The 21,552-nt window shown below is 38.4% G+C and overlaps 1 protein-coding gene across 1 annotated transcript; it reads right to left on the bottom strand.

Moving 5' to 3' along the window:
* Positions 1-53: 53 nt before the first annotated feature.
* Positions 54-9,699, bottom strand: LOC114269177 (glycolipid transfer protein 1-like). Its single transcript, XM_028210432.2, has 6 exons — positions 9,435-9,699; positions 8,790-8,845; positions 8,060-8,190; positions 1,447-1,582; positions 1,184-1,315; positions 54-871 (listed from the first exon to the last, which is right to left on the bottom strand). Exons 1-6 carry the CDS (start codon positions 9,550-9,552, stop codon positions 836-838), a joined length of 609 nt encoding a protein of 202 aa, XP_028066233.2. The 5' UTR covers positions 9,553-9,699; the 3' UTR covers positions 54-835.
* Positions 9,700-21,552: the final 11,853 nt, after the last annotated feature.

The raw sequence follows: 21,552 nt of genomic DNA on the forward strand, positions 1-21,552 counted from the left end.
TAAATCTGTATTAGTAATGTCATTGCTTTAATTTCTAACGACAAATTGGCGTCCAACCAAAGGTATATACAAAGGTCAAATTAGTTAAGGTTAACAAACAACGTAGTCCATATCTATGCTCTTAATTGTGGTAATAGCAGTAGTGGTGGCTGTAAGAGGTGATGGGGATACGGTGGTGCTGAACTATTGGTGGTGGTGATGTCTGGTTGAGAAAACGTTTTTCTTTTAAAAAGTTGAAAGCATTTCTATTGACTATGAAAAATGTTTTCCTTTACACCAAATGTCAAAAACTACAAAATGAAAAAAAAAAAAATCACCAAAACAAACAGAGCACTGGTATTGAACATTTGTTTTGTTTCATCATTTGCTTGTAGATTTTAGATCAAATTCACCAATGAAAATGTTGGGACATTAAACAAACAAACAGTGATAATTCAATCCCTTAACCCCTCCTGTGCCTTCGAGAAGTAGGGTCATTCCTTGTCAGATTAACAAAATTAATTAAGATCCAAACTAGAGGGCTTGCTATGCCCCGCTGGGATGGATCAACTTGGTACAAAACCATACATAACAAGAAGCTATACAATAGCCAAGAACATATGAAGTAAAAGAACAACTATTTGAATCAAAATTTTTTGACAGATAAGTAATTAGTAGTAACAATGGAAATTACCGAGAATATGCGCAATCTAAAGATTTGGAAGTCAGTAACTGAAAAAAAGAAAAAGAAAAACAAGCACACACACACACATAGCAGAGTGAAAGATAGTAGATAGTTCTGCAAAGAAGCCAAAAAACAGGTGAACAAAAGCATGGGGACCCCTTACAAGTTCCATCATGAAGATTTTAAGCTATCCAAACCAACGCTAGCCTGCACCAAGAGAATGTGTGTTAATCAATGAGAACTATAATTTATAGAAGAGACTGAAACTCGGTCACAAAGCAAGTTACTTGTGATTTTAGCTTTTTACTTGGGAAGAAAGAATATTGAATTTAAAGATATTAACATTATGCAAATTAGCACTAATTTCTGAAGTTAAAAAAAGTAGTATATGTATAAATTTGCAATATCAGCTATTAGCTATATCTTTTCAGTCAATAATATGGCCAATTTCTAGGTCTCCTGAGGACTTCTAAAGTTAATTTAGAGCAAGAGTCTGCTTCACAACAGCACAAGCCTTACCAAAAATTTGTGGATCTCTTTAAGAATCGGCGAAAATATTGTGCAAAATTTTTCCATGTCAACATGGATATCCCCAGTGCCACCTATCACCTCTATGAACTTCTTCCTATCTGGAACAAGCTTCATAGCAATCTGCGATTCCATTTCAACTGAGTCAAATGCTTTACTTAGGAGAATGCATGCTTTACTAATTTAAGAGCAGAACTATTGTTTTGATAGTACAAGAGATGATTGCAAAGATGTCTAGTCATCAGAAACATTACAGTAAAACTTGAACTAGCAAGCCAGCCATGCCATTTCTTCAAAGTCTTGCCATAGGAATCGGTACAAGCTTGTGCCATTGTCCAATCTTCAAGGTCATGTAGGTTCCGAAATAGCTCCACCAAGAAATCCATTGCTCTGTAGAATCATCGTCACGATATCATACATTTGAGGAATCTAATATTTGGAAAAATTCATTTGGAAAGTAATCAACATTCCTTTATTACTAAAAGCTTAATTTATTCAAGAAGTCATCCAAGACAGATTTACATGATGACTTCTAAATCTGTTTGATTTGTCTTTTAAGGGCAATGTGTGTCTCTCAATAAAAGAAATGTATGATGCCACTTGGTGTTGAGGATCGGGGGCACACCAGGGAACTCAAACAAGCAATAACACACAAGTTTTAACGTGGTTCGGCAACTCGCCTACGTCCACGGGCAGCGGATTCACTATATTGAACAAAATGGTGAATTACAACACTCTCTGTAATTCTCTCTCTCTTTGCTCTCAACTCACACCTCTCAGCTCCACATCTCATGTCTATATCCTCTCCCTCCCGTCTCTATTTATACACAAAGGAGTAGGTGGGAGAGCCCTCATTCTTTGACTTTTGACATGGTTGGTGGCCTTCCATTGTTGACATGAGGTTGGTGGCCTTCCATTGTTGACATGAGGATCACCCCTTTCACATGGGGTGACCTCTAGAATCTGTAGCCAATTCAACAAATCTCCACCTTGGCGAGGATTCTCTTATCCAACATAGTGATCGATCAACACTGCCATGCACCCGAAGGTGCTCAGTTCCGAGAGATGTTGACCAAGTCCAAACAATGTTGGAACTTGATCCCAGAAACTACCTTTGTGAGCATATCGGCCGGATTATCTGCAGTACTAATCTTTTGAAGCAGAATATCCCCTTCATTCACAATTTCTCGGATGAAATGGAAACGGACATCAATGTGCTTGGTGCGGGCATGATGAACCTGGTTCTTTGCCAAACAAATGGCACTCTGACTGTCACAAAACACCTCAACGTGCTTCTGAACAATTCCCAAGTCTTTAATCAACCCATGTAGCCAAATAGCTTCCTTAAAGGCTTCCGTTACTGCCATGTACTCTGCCTCTGTAGTAGACAAAGCCACCGTTGACTGAAGCGTTGACCTCCAACTTACCGGCCCTTTAGCAAGCGTAAATAAATACCCTGTTGTTGACCGGCGTTTGTCTAAGTCACCAGCATAATCTGAGTCCACATATCCTTCCAAATTCTGCCCGAGTCGGTTATCTCTCTCGAACTTCAATCCCAGATTGACCGTGCCATGTATGTACCTTAGGATCCATTTCACTGCCTGCCAGTGATCTTTTCCTGGATCATGCATATACCTGCTTACCATACTCACAGCATGCGAGATGTCAGGCCGTGTACAAACCATAGCATACATTAATGCACCAACTGCATTTGCATATGGAACCTGTGCCATATGCTTCCGTTCTTCTTCTGTGCGTGGAGACAACGAAGCACTAAGCTTGAAATGAGGGGCCAATGGTGTACTTACAGCTTTGGTTTTCCCATTGATGCCAAATCTGTCTAACACCTTTTTCAGATACTGGGTTTGTGTCAGACAAACCGTGCCCTTCTTCCTGTCTCTCTTGATCTCCATGCCAAGAACTTTCTTTGCTTCTCCCAAATCCTTCATTTCAAACTCCCTTGCTAACTGTGCCTTGAGTTTGTCAATCTCCACCTTGCTCGTAGATGCAATCAGCATATCATCTACATATAAGAGCAAATAGATGAAGGAACCGTCGGGAAGCTTACGGAAATATACACAATGATCAAATTGACTTCTTGTGTATTCTGTCTCCATCATGAACCGATCAAATCGCTTGTACCACTGTCTCGGGGATTGCTTCAATCCGTACAACGATTTGTTCAGCTTACAGGCCCAATTCTCTTTTCCAGCAATTTTGAAACCATCTGGCTGGGACATGTATATCTCCTCTTCAAGATCTCCATGTAAGAAGGCAGTTTTGACGTCGAGTTGGGCGAGCTCGAGATCAAACTGTGCAACCAAAGCTAACAAGATGCGAATAGACGTGTGCTTCACAACAGGTGAGAATACCTCATTGTAGTCTATTCCTTCCTTCTGAGCATAGCCTTTAGCTACCAATCTAGCTTTGAATCTGATGTTGTCTCTGCCTGGGATGCCTTCCTTCTTGGTGTAAACCCACTTACACCCAATTGCTTTCTTGCCTTTTGGAAGTTGCACCAACTCCCAAGTCTGGTTCTTGTGAAGTGACCCGATCTCTTCATCCATAGCCTCCTTCCATTTGACACTTTCTACATTATGCACGGCTTCTTTGAAAGTGCAAGGAATATTGTCTTCAATGATTGGAAGTGCATAGGCTACCATATCGGTCATCCAACTGGGTTTCTTAGTCACCCTTTTCCCTTTCCTGATTGCAATGGGTTCTGATTGATGCGGAGCCTCTGGATCTTCATTTTCATCTGAACTCTCTTCAGAGCTATCCTCTGAGACTTCTTCAGGATGGTTGATTGGCTGACTAGTCTTTGTTGGAGTCTCAAACTCCACCTGCACTGACTTCTTCAATGCTTCCTCATTCTGTTGAGGATCTGATTGCTTCAGCATTACAGACTCATCAAAGGTAACGTCTCTTCTGATGAGAACTTTCTTTGATTCAGGGCACCACAGTCTGTATCCCTTGACACCGTCACCGAAGCCCAATAAGATGGCTTTCTTGGCTCTTGGATCCAACTTAGATTCTGAAACATGAAAATATGCTGGACATCCAAAGATACGTAACTGATCATAATCAGTAACTGGGACTCCTGACCATACCTCCATGGGAGTCTTCCCATCTAATACTGCAGTAGGTAGTCTGTTGACAAGATGACGAGCATAGTTCAATGCCTCGCCCCAAAATGCCTTGCTCAATCCAGACTGTGACAGCATACACCGGACTTTCTCCACCAAAGTGCGGTTCATGCGTTCTGCAACTCCATTCTGCTGCGGTGTTCCAGGAACTGTGAAATGTCTCACTATCCCTGCATTCTGGCAAATCTCAAAGAAGGGATCTGATGTATATTCTCCACCATTGTCAGATCTGAGCTTCTTGATCCGTTTGCCTGTCTGGGTCTCAATCATCTTCTTCCACGTAAGAAAGATGTCTAAGACTTCATCTTTGTGTTTCATTGTATAAATCCAAACTCTTCTAGAGAAATCATCAATGAACGACACAAAGTAGTGTTTACCTCCCAACGAAGCAGTCTTGGAAGGACCCCATACATCAGTGTGGACGTAGTCTAGAATCCCTTTGGTACGGTGAATTGCAGTACCAAACTTGATTCTTGTTTGCTTGCCCAATACACAATGCTCGCAGAACTCAAGCTTCCCCGTCTTGGCGCCTTTCAACAGGCCTTGCTTTACCAATCCTTGTAAAGCCTTCTCACCGACATGCCCTAGGCGCATGTGCCAAAGTTTAGAAGTGTCTGATGCATCATCTTCTGAGCTGGAACTGGTGGAGACAGCCACTCTCCCTGTGACTGTAGAGCCATCTAGGAAATATAAATTTCCCTGTCGAGTACCCTTCATTACAACCAATGCTCCTCGAACAACTTTAAGGACTCCACCTTCCATGGTTATTCTGTAACCTTTGGAGTCTAAAACTCCCACTGAGATGAGATTCTTGGTTAGATCTGGTACATACCGTACATCTTCAAGAATTCTGATTGTTCCATCATGGCTCTTCAGTTTAATTGTTCCAATCCCCTTTGTCTGGCAAGCTTGGTCGTTGCCCATCAGCACAACTCCTCCATCGAACTCTCGTAAGCTCGAGAACCACTGCTTGTTAGGACACATATGGAATGAACATCCGGAATCTATTATCCATTCATCCGACTGGCCATATGATGAAACTGTGAAGGCTCCTCCTTCATCATTATCTCCATCTCGTGCAATATTCACCTTCTCTTCTGTCTTGTCTTTATTTGGACAATCTTTTGCCCAATGCCCCTTCTGGCGACAAGCTGCACACTCGTCTTTTGCAAGACGTCTTTTGTCTGAAGGTTTCCCCCTGGATTTTGAGCGAGACTTTCCTCGCCCTGTATTTCTTCTGTTATTTGTTCTGCCTCTGACTGTTAATGCCTCGGATGTTGAGTCCCTGTTTGCAGACTTATCTTTCCTTCTGAACTCATTGTTCACCAAGGCGTTTGCAACATCAATATACTTGATCTTCTCTTTACCGTACAGTAAAGTAGTAGTGAGATGATCATACGAGTCAGGCAACGAATTTAACAATAACAGTGCTTTATCTTCATCACCAACATGATCATCCAAATTCTTCAAATCCGTAATAATTTTGTTGAAGTTATTTAGGTGTTCGTTCATCGAAATACCTTTAACGTAGTCGAAACGAAACAACCTCTTCCTCAAGTAGAGCCGGTTCTCAATGCTCTTTGTCATGAACTTATCTTCCAGCGCCTTCCAAAGCTTCTTCGCAATATCATATTCTGTAAAGGCATACTTCTCCTCTTTTGCAAGGCAAAGTCGGATGGAACTACAGGCCAGGAGATTCACCCTCTCCCATTCTATCTCGTCCATGTCATCTGGTTTGTCTCCCAGAGTGAAGTGCAGGTTCATTTGGACAAGCATATCCTTAACTTCGCATCTCCACATGCCGAAGTTGCTGCTTCCATCGAACTTTTCTACCTCGAACTTGGCATGGGACACCGGGGTCCAATGCCTAGAAGTGCTTGTACTGGCTGGATTACTTACGGACTCGGATGCTCTAGATTCTGCCATTTTTTAGAAACTTCAATTCAAAAAACTGACCGTACAGATGTGTCCGGAATACTCCAAATAGTTGGGAAGCACTATTGGATCGTCAAAAACGGACTCCGAATGGCTCCGATCTGGCAAAAATACTTTGGACGGGTCAGATCTGCAGAATCTGGTGCGCTGAGATGCACCGGATAATTTCTCCGGTCAACGGCTGGTCAACGGCTCGGTCAACGGCGCAGGCGGCGCGGTCAACGGAGGATCGGCGGCGCGGTCAACGGCTTGACGGCTGGTCAACGAGGCTGGTCAGCGGCTCAGGCTGACTGGGCTGACACGTGGCTGACACGTGGCTGACACGTGGCTGACACGTGTTGACACGTGGCCTGACTGTCGGACGCGTGGCGATGACGTGGCGGATGACGTGGCGATGACGCGGCACTGACGTGGCGCCACGTGGCTCGTCTTCTCCCTGGAGACGCGCGTGTGGCGCGTGGATGAGACTGAGATCACGCGCCGGTTGCCTGAACGGCGCGTGTTGGCGCGTGGTGCGACTGGGCCTGACGCGCTTTGTTCAGAGCGCGTGAGGGCGCGTGTGGAGCCTTCTGGGCTCTGTTTTTGCTGTTCTGGACTCCTCTCGGGGAGTTCTTCCTCCTGGTATGGTCAAAAGTGGATTTTGAGCACTTCAAAATCTGGACACTTTCGGGAAAATTTGATTTTTTCGCAACCCGAGCTCTGATACCAATTGTTGAGGATCGGGGGCACACCAGGGAACTCAAACAAGCAATAACACACAAGTTTTAACGTGGTTCGGCAACTCGCCTACGTCCACGGGCAGCGGATTCACTATATTGAACAAAATGGTGAATTACAACACTCTCTGTAATTCTCTCTCTCTTTGCTCTCAACTCACACCTCTCAGCTCCACATCTCATGTCTATATCCTCTCCCTCCCGTCTCTATTTATACACAAAGGAGTAGGTGGGAGAGCCCTCATTCTTTGACTTTTGACATGGTTGGTGGCCTTCCATTGTTGACATGAGGTTGGTGGCCTTCCATTGTTGACATGAGGATCACCCCTTTCACATGGGGTGACCTCTAGAATCTGTAGCCAATTCAACACTTGGCACAGATTACAAAAGCTGATACCAACAGCCACTTAAAAGTATTTTAAATTTTAAAACTAACTACCCTTAATATGGACAAAATCCCATAAGGGAAGGCACACACACATTCTGCGTGCCCACCCCTCTTGCTGATAATAATGTTAGCAGCAGCCTTCCTTGTGAAAGGTTCACTTACTCTAGCTTATCTAGCTGCATATGTGCATGCTCACATGTAGGGCTGCAAACAAACCGAGCCAAGCTGAGTTTTGCTGAGCTTGAGCTCGAGCTCGGCCCGTTTACTTATCGAACTCGTTTATTGAGTTCGAATAAACGAGCTCGGTTCGTTAATATTAATGAAACTCGAGCTCGGCTCGGCTCGATAATTTTTTTTTTCCATGTTATTATATTGTTTAAATGAAAATATTTATATAAATAATATATTTATTATATAATTTAAATAAAGATAAACGAGTTGAGCTTGATGAGCCGAACTTATGCGAGCTCAAGCTCGGCTCGTTACTAAACAAACTGAGCCGAGCCCTTAACGAGCCGAGTCGAGCTTGTTTATGAACAGCTCGGTTCATTTGCAGCCCTACTCACATGGAACAAAATATAAATGATAAATAGTGATAGATCAAGCTTGTAAATACGTAAAAATATCATGTACCTTTTTCTTTTTTTGTTCTTTGAAGAAAAAAATATCATGTACCAGGTACCTTGTCAACCAAAGAAGAGCACTCGAACAACTTGATGATGATTTTGCTGTTTTTGTTTCAACTTCTGCTTGTACAAACCCGAATAAATAGTTGAATTTGGTTGTGTTGGATGAGTATCTAGATTCCAACCTCTGTAATTAAAAACCAACATTGAACAATTACCAAATTCCATATAAAAAATACAATATCAGGAATTTATGTAACTTTGATGTCAGGGTATATCAAACAAAAGATACAAACCACAATCCAAAAGCTTCTAAATTGAGCTCAACAAATACCTAGTCAGTATTAGACTTGAAGGTAGTAATAAAGAACAATTCAAAAGAATCTCTAGGCTCTAGTTTTTTTTTACTATTTTTTCTTTCCAGTTTGCAGAAACAACTCTAGAACACAATTACCAAAGAACGATATAGTCTCTAAAGTCCTAGAGTAACCACTTTTTAGGCCTTTATGACATTTTTGAAGGATGATATGTGAAAATTTGCCTGTTAGGCTGTTACTATAAAGCTTTAAAATATTACAGCAGCAGTAGCAGAAGTAAAGCTTGCAACCTCAGCATTTACCATCTTCTACTGATCATAAATTTTGGTAGTATGGCATTTTTTTTTTTTCATACTTTTTATGATAAGTGCGTAGTGTGGTGTGGTGTTAATTTTCTTATTGAAGGGATAAATATTTCATCTGAAGCAAGCAAGCATTAATGTGAAAATGAAAGTAAAAAATAACTTACTGATATATTGCCACCAATATCAGATTTCACAATCGTCATAGCAGCTCCAAATTTGTCTGACATCAGTAATAGAGAGAGTGTTCAATGGATTGCCTAAAAAAAAAGGACTAACAGAAATTTTTTAGACATATATGACTCCAACAGCAAAACATAAGAGGGAAGAACATTGGGAAGAGCGTATGATGTTTCTCAGCTGAAAAATATTTGCATTTGAAAATGCAGTAGAATGCTTTATTTCAAAACTATTTTTGTTTTTGTTGTTAGGCAAAACAAACACACAAACTTTAGCAACAGCCATCAAGGCTTAGAAACCAACTGAGAACCAATTAGCCTACAAGTGAGTGGTTGCTTTGATTAAAACTTAAAATGTCTTTGTCCATGACGAAAAATAAAGCAGATTCAACATTTTCTGATAAGAGTTGTTTTCTATTGAGACGATACTTTCCACACTAGACTATGACCCCAAATTAAAATGGTAATAATTTGGAACTTTATCAGCATTGCAATTCTATGAAACTGATCCATGGGAAGATAATTGAAAACAAAAGAAAAGAAAGCTATCTAAACCATAGGAAAAGAACATACAAGAATAAGATACACCGACAAATCAGTGAAAATAACTTACAAGAACACTGAAAAGCATACCAAGAATAGGCAATATGTGTTTGCAGACATCCAAGAAAGGCTTTGTCAACAGTTCTCCTCTGTCAGACTTGACATTCTTCATTTCCTCCAAAGCGAGGGTAAACACAGTTCCCGCCATTTTCAAGGTTTACTACATCATTCGGATATTTAACATATAAATGTTTTAGGTTTGGAGACGGAACAAAATTGGATAACTTCTTGATTTCTTTTGCTATCATGCTTTAAATTTGTATACTGAAAAAGAAGCAACAATAATAGTAGAAGAAACAAAATTCCATTAACTACTTGGTATATCTAAAAAACCAAAAAAATGATGGCTTAATTATCCTCTAAGTTCAAATAACAATGTGACAGAGGCTGAAATTAAATTTATTTACCTTTGTGATAAAAAACAATGTAAGGATTAGGGAGAAGCAGTAGGTGGGCAACCTTCCCACTAATTTCTCGTAGAGAGGTTTATTCTCGTGACTCGAACCACGCCATGATGCTGGGGTGGACGGCACTTGCCATCACTACAAGTCATGACGTCAGTATCGGAATACATAAATTCCGATAATGATTTAAAATAGAAAGAAAAAAAAAATGTAGAATAAACCCAAAAAAAAGATTCATTATTGTTGTAAACTATAGCTTAAATTCCCAAGGCAATAATAACACATGCAATCAACAAACAAATTACACAAGAATGGTAAGAGATAGCAGTTTGATCATATTTTTTTAGATAATTCAACCCAACACCAAACACATTAGTTCAAAAATTCAAATCACAATGTGCTAATGATGAGATTTGAAAAGAAAGAGCAATTTGTATGTATATATACACACACACATCAAACTAGATCAGATCAATCAACATTAACATTGATAAACAAAAAGACATTTCAGGACATAGAATATGAAATCAATATCAAGAAAATTTAAAATTAGAGATTAAGATAGGAGTGACAATAGTGTTGAGAACCTGAGATTGGGATATGCCAAGAGAGAGAGAGAGAGAATTGTAATCGATTCATAAAAGTGAGAGCTGCAAAAGTGCCTTTATTATATATGTAAACCTATTTATATGCATGGAGAGAATATTAGATAAATTAAATTAAATATCTAGTGAAATCGAATGAGTCACTGTCACGTTTAATTGTTTCGAAACTAGTACCCGCTACTTCTGCGTGTCACCCCCAGACGGAACATACGATTTCTTATTTATTTTTATTTTTTTAAGGATTTGGATTCTCTTGCTACATAAAAGGGAAGATTTGCATTGCATAAGCTAAGGGGGTATAAATTTTGAAATCCTGTCCTTCATTCCCTTTGGGACCAATCGCCCGAGCGATAGCACATATGATTGGTAAGAGAAATCTTGTAAATCTGGGTGCATTGCATCATCAACTTTAGAAAAACTACGATGGAATGTTTTGGAAAATGTTAAAAAATTGATTTTTTGACTTTTTTTAGTCTATTTTTTCTTTTTGTAGATAAAAAAATATGAGAGGTGATGTGACCAAAAATAGATAAAAAGCTAAAAGTTGTCTTTTTTAGTGCTTCCCAAAAGACCCCAATAATTCTTATATATTTAACATAATTCTATTAATTCTACTTTTAGTAATATTAAAATGATCAAAATTGGCTACAGAGATTATAAAGTACTGCACTTTTTTTTTTTTTTTATCTGAAGAAAATTCATTAAGGAAAGCCAAACGGCACTTACAAGAATCCATCTAACCCAAAACTTACATCAAACAAAGAAGAAATATAACAATAAGCACAAAGGAAAGAACCTATAAAAATATTCAGATGCACATTTCGTGCTCGTGCTCGTGCTCGTTCTACGAAACAAAACCGATCATAAGAGTTCGACAATAGAACATGTTTGCACTTAAATTCACAAAAAAATCCTTTAACCATTTTTTGAACGAGGGAAGGAGTGTTTTAGAGTTTGGGTGGGTATTTGATGGCATTTTTAACAATTTTCTTGGAGGCAGCTTGGCCAAGATCAACACCGCAAATATCAGCCAACTTGATGAGATAGAATAGCACATTAGATAACTCATATCCCGAATGTTCCTTTTCTGATTCCTCCCAATTTGGTAACCCTTTCTCTACCTCCCCCTCCATTGGAATATCTTTGATAGCTCTCCCACTTCACCAATCTGTGTACATCATTAAAAATTAAAAGTAAAAATGTATCAATCATATATGTTTTAGACCATTGCCAATTTGTTACAATGACTAAATAAACTTATGGTTCCAAATTATGGGGTGTACCAATTTGGTTTCTCTTGTTTCAATTGTGTGAATACCAAATGTGCATTTATGTGATTCTTCTATTTGATGTCATTAAAAATTATTGATGAAATTAAGACTGTTTTTAAAAAATCCCCTAGCCATCAAACAAAAAAAAGAGTTATGGTTAGTGTAAATATTTCACCATTTTGGTACAAAATTTAATTTTTAATTTTCGCAATACTATCACTATAACATATAGGAGTTTTAGAGATCAAATTTTTGGTCTTTAAAAGTGAAAATTTTGTCGCAAAAGACATTTGGGGATCAATTTCTATCGTCATGAGGATAGTTGCTAAAAGATCATCCCAAAAAGTAAAAAATAAGGCTTTTAGAGACACAATTTTGAAAATGTCATTAATAAATATACTTTTATGGACAAAATAATTTGGTCTCAAAATGGTTTATTTTTTGAGACAAAAAATTTGTTTTCAAAAATATAATAATTCATCATAATGTCCAATTTTCATTGCTAAAAATATAATGACGACACTTTTTGCAACAAAATATTTGGTCCCTAAAAAATAATTTTGTTCCTAAATTTTGGTATCTAAAACATTAATTTTTGATAGTGTATAAGAGCAAAGTGCTAGTTACTTCTCAATCTATAAAAATAAAAAAAATAAAAAAAATGAAGTGCCGGTAACTTCAATTGATTTACCAATTAGTACAGGGCTTCAATGAAGCATAAAGAGAAGATGAAGAGGGATTTGTGGAGCAAAAAAAATATTTTTGCTTACATTTTTTCACTTTTCTCTTTCTATTTCTTTTCCCTCTACAAATACATCTCTAAATTTTTTATCCAAACACAACTTTAGGATTTACGGAGAGATGAAAAATAAAAGATGAAAAAAAAAAGAAAGAGAAATGAATAGTAAAAACTAATTTTTTTCCTTTTTGTTGCACAAATTTACGAATCGAACACAATTAAGCATAATGTTCTATGAAAATTTACCATAGCAAGGCGTAAATTCCTAGGACTGTGGTACTTGTTGGAGAAAAATAGTTGAATAAGAAATTGCCTCATAAATGTGTATATAGCTCACACATTTAAGGCTCATCAGTTTTACAAAATTGATTGGGTAGTTTTGCTAGCATTAATTGCCAGCCTTGATGGCTAGAGGCTCCTCCCCTCTCCCCCATGGTGTATAAAAGAAGGCCCTATTACTTGAAAAGAGATATATAATTTTTCCTTGACATCCACACACTGTCAATCTACTTCTCCTATAATTTTCTTCCTGAGAGAGAGTGCTGCCGTTGTCCGTTCACTAAGCTAATCAGAAGGTGCTTCTGTTGTAGCTGGTAAAAACCATCGTATCCTGGGAAGTAGACGCCGTCGTACCTCCAGCACCCAACGGTGAGGCGGCGAATCTATTTTAAGGAGAATGTGGTATCACACAGGCTTTGGTTTGCTTCCTTTAACCATTTTATATTTTATCTATATTTTATTCAGCATGTTATTTTTCCTGGGATTGAAGGTTTCTTTTGTTCATCTCATAATTTTGTGATATGCAATGTGAAATTATGTAATGTGAGTAATTTTTCCCAACAAGCTTAAAATAGATTTGGCGTTTATCATAGAATTAGATTAATAGATTCATAGGTGTGTGTAATAATTTTGCATGTAATTGGCCACTGGTAGTACTAGCGAGTTAATTGGTTTATTAGATGCATGTACACAGGGTTAAGCTTTTGATTTTGCTATTTTGTGTATGCTACTGTTTGGTCTTCCCATGGCATGGAATAGGCCACTGTTATCAATAGGGAAGAAGAGTTCTATTGGTGCAACGTTAATTCACTGTATTTTCTAATTAATTTATTAATTTATGGTGTACCGGTTCATGCCTTGTATTTCTAGATTTACATGCTTCTAGTTCACATGCTTCTAGTTTACAATATAAATTACATGTTCATTCGGGTTTAATTTTTAGTGTAATTTACATTTATAGTATGTTTATTAGGTAATAAATTTTCATGTAACTTGTACCTATTAATCTTTAATTTAGGTGTGGAGTTGTAAAGTTTATAACTTGCCTATATTTAAATTCATGTTAATTTCTCTAGAATTATTTGCATGTTAATCATGTCATTTGCAATTCTTGCCTAGTAATGTGATTTAAGTATTTATGAGTTATAAAATGTTTGTAACTTGCCTCAATTAATTACATGTTTAGTGTATCATAAGTTCATATGTAACCTTTACCAATTTAAAATATGGTTTAATTATATTTAATTTAGGTCTATAACTTATATAATTAATTACATGCTTGTTATGTAATTAATTTTTTACAGTTTTTTTTTTAGTTTAAATTCTAGATGTGTAGCTTAAGGGTTGGTTTTAATCTTTACTTACAGTTATTTATTAGTTTGTTTGCTAGTACCCTCCCCTTCAATCACTACTTTGCCAAAAGCAAAGAAAAGCTGAGGGAAGTTTTGTTGTATTTTGCTGCTAACTCTTTATTGCAGGAATACCTATGGAAATGGGAAAAATGATTAATTTGGACTAAATATTTGAAGCAATTGTTTGCTTGAGTGTTCATTTGTGGTTATTCACCAATATGTAAAGCACGTTTTATTTGCTTGTAATTATTGTAGCAATTTTGTTGTAATTGCTTGTACAGTTTGGAACTTGGTGTGTTTAACCTAGTTCATCCCTTGGAAAATTTAATTCTTAAAGTTGTTTCCCATGGACTAAGAGCCAACATGCTCTTGAAAGTTTTGTCTAAGGTTAACTTGGCTTTAAGTGGAACCGATGTGACCCCTCCAGTCTTCCTAAAAACTTTCCTGTCCATGTTCGATTCTAAGTTGTGTGGTGAGACTAGTTTTGAATTAAATTTCCAATTGTGGGATTTTCTAGTGTTAAGTTTGATTTCTGGAAATACAGAATAGTGAAAATTCTGCTATAATTTTTCAAAAATGGCAACTGTGTCTGATGCTGCTACTGCTGCTGCTAATGTTGGTGGGGATTCGAACCCCGGGGCGACTGGCTTGCCAACCCCTGCTGTGACCTCTGTGGTCAATCCTCCTGTTGTTACTCCAGCTGTTCCGGGAGGACCGCTCAATCATCACGAGCGCCCGGAGAAGTTCACGGGAGTGAAGTTCAAGAGATGGCAGCAGAAGATGCTGTTTTATTTGACTACTCTAAGCCTTGCGAGGTTTTCTGAGTAAAGATGTACCAGCCGTAGAGGAGAATGAGCAAGATAAACAAAAGCTCATGGCTCTGGACGCTTGGAAACAAGCAGACTTCTTATGCCGGAATTACATTCTGAACGGCTTGGCGGATCCACTTTTCAACTTGTTCTATGCCAAGAAATCGGCTAAGGAGTTGTGGGATGCCTTGGACAAAAAGTACAAGACCGAGGATACTGGGGTAAAGAAATTTATCGTCGGCCGGTTCCTGGACTTCAAGATGGTGGACTCTTAAATTGTCCTGAGTCAAGTCCAACAGTTCCAAGTGATTCTGCACGAAATACATGCAGAAGGGATGGTTCTAAGTGAGTCGTTCCTGGCAGCTGCTTTGATTGAGAAGCTGCCTAACGGCTAGAAAGACTTCAAGAACTACTCGAAGCACAAACGAAAGGAGATGACAGTCGAAGAGCTCGTTGTCAGGCTCCGGATTGAAGAGGACAACAGGAAGAAAGGAGAGAGTACCTCCACTATCAAAGCCAACATGGTTGAGCATGGCGAGTCCTCGGGGGCGAGGAAAAAATCACCGACAGGCAAAAGCTCAAAGTTGGGGGCTAGAGGAGGAATCTCCAAAAGGCCAGCCTACAAGCCAAAGGAGCCTACTTTTAGGTTCGATGGCAAATGCTTCAACTGTGGAAGTGACGGGCATCGGGCAGTTAATTGTCTGAAGAAGAAGCCCTACAGGAAAAACCCTCTCCAACACAAAAACCGGGCACATATAGCTGAAATGGAGGAATTGTCACACGATGTGGACGACATGCATCTGTCAGCCGTCGTGTCAGAAGTGAACATGGTGGGGTCAAACTCGAGGGAGTAGTGGGTGGACACTGGGGCCACTCGCCATATTTGTGCAGAGAAGAGAATGTTCACAACTTTCGAACCGGTTTCAAATGGGGAGAAATTATTTATGGGAAACTCTGCAACCTCAACTGTTGAGGGTAAATGCAAGGTGATCCTGAAGATGATTTCAGGAAAAGAACTGACTTTGAACAATGCCCTTCCTTTTTGTGCCGGACATTCGTAAGAACCTTGTCTCGGGGTCTCTCCTAAGCAAGCATGGCTTCCGCATGGTGTTTGAATCAGACAAGGTCGTGTTGACCAAGGGCGGGGTCTATGTGGGGAAGGGATATATGTCAGGTGGTATGTTTAAATTGAATGTAATGACACTTATCCCTAAGATTAATGAGAAAGCTTCTTCTTCTGCCTATATGCTTGAATCCCCCACACTTTGAGTCCCCTAATTTATGGCATGGTAGATTGGGTCATGTAAATTTTGACTCTTTACGTAGATTAATCAAGTTAGATCACATACCATCTTTCAAGATTAATCCACAACACAAGTGTGAAACTTGTATAGAAGCAAAATTGACAAGGTTTTCTTTTCATTCTATTGAAAGAAGTACCCAGCCTTTAGGTTTACTACATAGTGATGTGTGTGACTTGAAAGTTGTACAATCACGTGGTGGCAACAAGTACTTTATCACTTTTGTTGATGATTGCACTAAATACTGTTATGTGTATTTGCCTAAAAGCAAAGACGAGGCCATTGATAAATTTATTCTTTTTAAGAATGAAGTTGAGAATCAATTAAGCCGGAAAATCAAGGCATTGAGAAGTGATCGTGGTGGTGAGTATGAATCCCTGTTTGCTGAGACTTGTGCTCAATTTAGGATTATTCACCAAACCACAGCGCCTTATTCGCCTCAGTCAAATGGTGTTGCTAAGCGGAAGAACAGGACGTTGAAAGAGATGATGAATGCAATGTTGATAAGTTCTGGATTGCCACAGAACTTATGGGGGGAAACAATTCTCTCCGCGAATTATATTCTTAATAGAATACCACGGAAGAAAGTGGACAAGACTCCATATGAGTTGTGGAAAGGTCACAAGCCTTCATATAAATACCTACGAATGTGGAGGTGTCTTGCAAAAGTGGCGGTACCTACACCTAAGCGGGTTAGAATAGGTCCAAAAATCGTGAACTGTATTTTCATTGGTTATGCACAAAATAGTAGTGCATATAGATTTCTTGTGCACAAGTCTAATATTTCAGATATACACAAGAATACTATCATGGAATCTAGAAGTGCATCTTTCTTTGAAGATGTATTTCCGTGTCATCCCCAAGACAGGGTTCTGAGTTCCATGAAAGAAATAGATGATCACGAAGACGATCACATAGATAATCACATGGATGATCAAACAGCTGATCAAATAACTGATCAAGTAGATGATCAAGCTGATGAAGTAAATGAGCCAAGAAGGAGTAAAAGGGCTAGAACCACAAAGTCTTTTGGTCCAGACTTCTTGACTTATATGTTAGAGGGAGAACCTCGAACGTTCCATGAAGTTGTGACTTCACCTGAAAGTCCTTTATGGAAAGAAGCAATTAAGAGTGAGATTAACTCCATCTTATAAAACCATACTTGGGAGTTGGTTGATCTACCCCCAGGCAGTAAGGCCTTGGGGAGTAAGTGGATCTTTCGAAGAAAGATGAAAGCGGATGGGTCAATTGACAAATATAAAGCTCGGCTAGTTATCAAAGGATACAGACAGCGAGAAGGCTTGGATTATGTTGATACGTATTCACCTGTGACAAGGATTACATCCATTCGCATGGTGATTGCAATAGCAGCTTTACGTGGTTTAGAAATACATCAGATGGATGTAAAGATAGCTTTCTTAAATGGAGATTTAGATGAAGAAATCTATATGGAGCAACCCGAGGGGTTTTCAGCTCCAGGAAAAAGTAAGAAAGTCTGTAAGCTTGTCAAGTCATTGTATGGTTTGAAGCAAGCTCCCAAACAATGGCATGAGAAGTTTGACAATGCTATGTTGTCAAATGGGTTTCGAATCAATGAGTGTGATAAGTGTGTATATGTTAAAGACACTGACAAAGGTTATGTCATTTTGTGTCTATACATCGATGACATACTCATTGTTGGTAGCAATGATGAAATGATTAAAGTTGCCAAAAGATTGTTAAACTCTAAGTTTGACATGAAGGATATGGATCACCAGAACATCTGGTGGTATTGTACTTTCTCAAGCTCATTATGTTAATAAGATACTTGAGAAATTTGGAAAGTCAGATACAAGTATGTTTAGGACACCGGTAGACTTAAGTCTATATTTGACCAAGAATAATGGTGAGAGTGTCTCTCAACTAGAATATTCTCGGGTCATTGGGAGTTTGATGTATCTGATGAGTTATACAAGGCCGGATATCGCCTACGCTGTTAGTAGGTTGAGTAAATACACGAGTTATCCTAATGCTACTCATTAGAAGGGCATTATGCGGGTGTTGGGGTATATCCGTTACACCCTGTATTATGGGCTGCATTATACCAGATACCCAGCGGTACTAGAAGGGTATAGTGATACAAATTGGATATCTGATATAAAAGATTCCAGATCCACTAGTGGTTATGTGTTTACCCTCAGAGGGGCGACCGTGTCTTGGAAATCTGCCAAGCAAACGTGTATCTCGAGATCAACGATGGAATCTGAGTTTATTGCTTTAGATAAAGAAACTGAAGAAGCTGAATGGCTTTGCCAGTTTGTTGAGGATATTCCACGTTGGCCGAAACCTGTGCCAGCTATCAGTATTCATTGCGATAGCCAATCAGCGATTGGTCGGGCACAGAGTAATATATATAATGGAAAGTCTAGACATATTCGTCGTAGACATAATTCCATATGACAACTACTCGCAAATGGAGTTGTCTCTCTAGACTATGTTAAGTCTAAGGACAACATTGCGGATCCGCTAACCAAAGGGTTAACTCGAGAGTTAGTAGAAAAGTCGTCAAGAGGAATGGCGTTAAGGCCTTTAGTAAAGGTTACCGGAATGGAAAACCCAACCTAGTTGACTGGAGATCCCAAGATCTAGGTTCAAAGGGACAACCTAACTTCGTGTAACGGGTGAGTCATTGAAGAGGTAAATCCTCTTACCCATTCCTTTATACAGTGATGCCCTATGGGGGTAGAAGGTTAAGCTAATGCTTTTAATGACCTTAGTGGTGTGGTATAATGAAATACCGTATCTAGGTCACCTATGTGAGTGCGAAGTGAGGCCGTTTCTTTAAGAATTGCCAAGGCCGAATTCTTTAAAAACACTCACAAAACCAGGCTAGTGTTCCAGGGCCATACCGGACACACCAGTGAGAACAAGAACAATGGTTGGACTAACTCCTATGTGAGGTCTATTGTCTCGGTTTACATAAACGGCAGAACAGTTCAAGACATCACGTTTACTGGTCAGCCAGTAAATCCGATAGGCTTTCACTACGAAAGGTTCAAGGCCAACAGCTACCTTTTCTGATGCAGGGTTAGTCTATGTACTCTCTCTCTTTCCGAGTCTTTGTTGATAAACGTTGAGCGTTTGCTGTATTCGGTCAAATTTTATTCATATGGGGGATTGTTGGAGAAAAATGGTTGAATAAGAAATTGCCTCATAAATGTGTACATAACTCACACATTTAAGGCTCATCAGTTTTACAAAATTGATTGGGCAGTTTTGCTAGCATTAGTTGCCAGCCTTGATGGCTAGAGGCTCATCCCCTCTCCCCCATGGTGTATAAAATGAGGCCCTATTCTTTGAAAAGAGATATAGAATTTTTCCTTGACATCCACACACTATCAGTCTACTTCTCCTATAATTTTATTCCTGAGAGAGAGTGCTGCCGTTGTCCGTTCGCTAAGCTAATCAGAAGGTGCTTCTGTTGTAGCTGGTAAAAACTGTCGTATCCTAGGAAGTAGACGCCGGCATACCTCCAGCACCCGACGGTGAGACAGCGAATCTATTTTAAGGAAACTGTGGTATCACACATGCTTTGGTTTGCTTCCTTTAACCATTTTATATTTTATCTGTATTTTATTCAGCATGTTATTTTTCCTAGGATTGAAGGTTTGTTTTGTTCATCTCAGAATTTTGCGATATGCAATGTGAAATTATGTAATGTGAGTAGTTTTTCCCAACAGTACTTTTCCCAGTCTCCAGCCTTGGCAAAGTCTTCAAGTTGTTTCGAGAGGTCCTTTAGACTTACGTCCACTACACTCACTTGTACAACCCCTTCTCCTTTTCCTTCCACGCTCGCTCACACTCCTCTGAGTAGTTTAGAGGAGTCTCTCCTAGAATTTAAAGGCAAGAACTTAAAATATTATTGTCAAGAATATATGTACTCTCTTTCTCTAATTGCTAAATAAATTTGGAAAAAATGAATGGCTTAAAGTGAGAATAGAAAATGCCTTGCCCAAGAAAAATATTTTGTACATGAGATTCCTCTCAATCCCTTCCATTCCGACCATGCAAAATGGCCAACTTCACTACCTTACATCAATTGAAGAATATTCCACTTTCAGATGTCTTTTAGGAGCTCATAGGCCAAGAAATCCCAACCCCTTCACCCAACCTCATGGTCTTTGCTTGAACTTGAACTCCCCACCCTATCCTATATAAAGCGGGTGTTTGGGAAGTTGATATTTTAGTAGGTTTTTTTAGGTTTTGATTATTTTGGGAGAAAATTTTGTAGTTAGATGTGATATTTGTAAGAGAAAAAGTAAAATAATTATGAATTTAATGTGATATTTTATTTGAATTTGTTTTTATTTTTATTTTTATTCTATTTTGTCTTTTAGCAAAAAACTAACAAAAAAAACTCAAAAAAACTCTTTCCAAACACCGCTGAGTGTTGAGGTGATCTCACTCGAGTATCAGACCATTACATTTAGCCGTGTCTACTATTGAATGTAAAAATTCTAATTGTTTATACTTCAAACAACGTCATGCAATGGGCCAAAGAAGAGCAACAACCCCTAAAATATTTGAAACCCCATTACTATAGTAGTATTGGTTTAAAATGTTTTAAAATTATAAAAGTTCATCTTTGTCAATTTTTTTTTTTTGAAAATTTATTTTCATTATCCTCAAGATTTTCTTTTGAAAAATATCTATGCTATCGGAGGTCTTAGGTCTCGTTTGGAAATATACTATTTTAGTACTTTTTGTTTTTTTTATGAAAATATTATAGAAAAGTAGAAAAATTGATGTGACAACTTATAGTGATTTTTTGACTAAAATATGTAGTTGACAAATGAGGTCTAAGTATACAACTATTTTTTATGTTGCATACATATAAAACTTAACCTAATTTATATGAGTTAATTTTTTATTTTTTTTTTAGTCTTCTACAGCTATAAAATAAAGGGGAACTTACCAATAAGTTCCATATACAAGGTTTAAGACCCATTTAATTCTCAGACAAAACACTTGCACCAATTAGTCCTACATATTTTTAATTGTTACCAAAAAATCCTTTTTTTTTTTTTTAAATTTACAGACACTGTTACATCCTACTACCATCAGACTTCCATCAAACGGTCACTGGAGACTTGTCGAAATGTTCAACATCATCAAAAAGTCGTCGGAGTATCGCCGGGAAGTCACTGGAGGATTGCCGGAAAAAAAAAAAGAATAAATGGAGAAATTAGAGCGAAAAAGCATAGCAAAATGTGCTAAATATTGATAAACTAAAAGAAAAAAAATAGAACGACAAAAAACAGCAACAATGGGAAAAACATATACTATTTTTCAATTTTTGTAAGGTTTAAGCAAATAATCTCCAATATTGATCAGACTGAAAAGTAAGTT

Source organism: Camellia sinensis, chromosome 6, assembly GCF_055761805.1.
Source record: "Camellia sinensis isolate YWXY chromosome 6, ASM5576180v1, whole genome shotgun sequence".
In the NCBI taxonomy this organism is placed as follows: Eukaryota; Viridiplantae; Streptophyta; class Magnoliopsida; order Ericales; family Theaceae; genus Camellia; species Camellia sinensis.

Excerpts from the sequence above, each read along its gene's own strand:
- LOC114269177 (XM_028210432.2), bottom strand. The coding sequence starts at position 9,552 with ATGGCGGGAACTGTGTTTACCCTCGCTTTGGAGGAAATGAAGAATGTC. Across the intron at positions 1,583-8,059 it reads GCTCTTCTTTGGTTGACAAG|AGCAATGGATTTCTTGGTGG; the intron begins GTACCTGGTACA and ends ATGATTCTACAG. Across the intron at positions 1,316-1,446 it reads TTGCTAGTTCAAGTTTTACT|ATTGCTATGAAGCTTGTTCC; the intron begins GTAATGTTTCTG and ends ATGGAATCGCAG.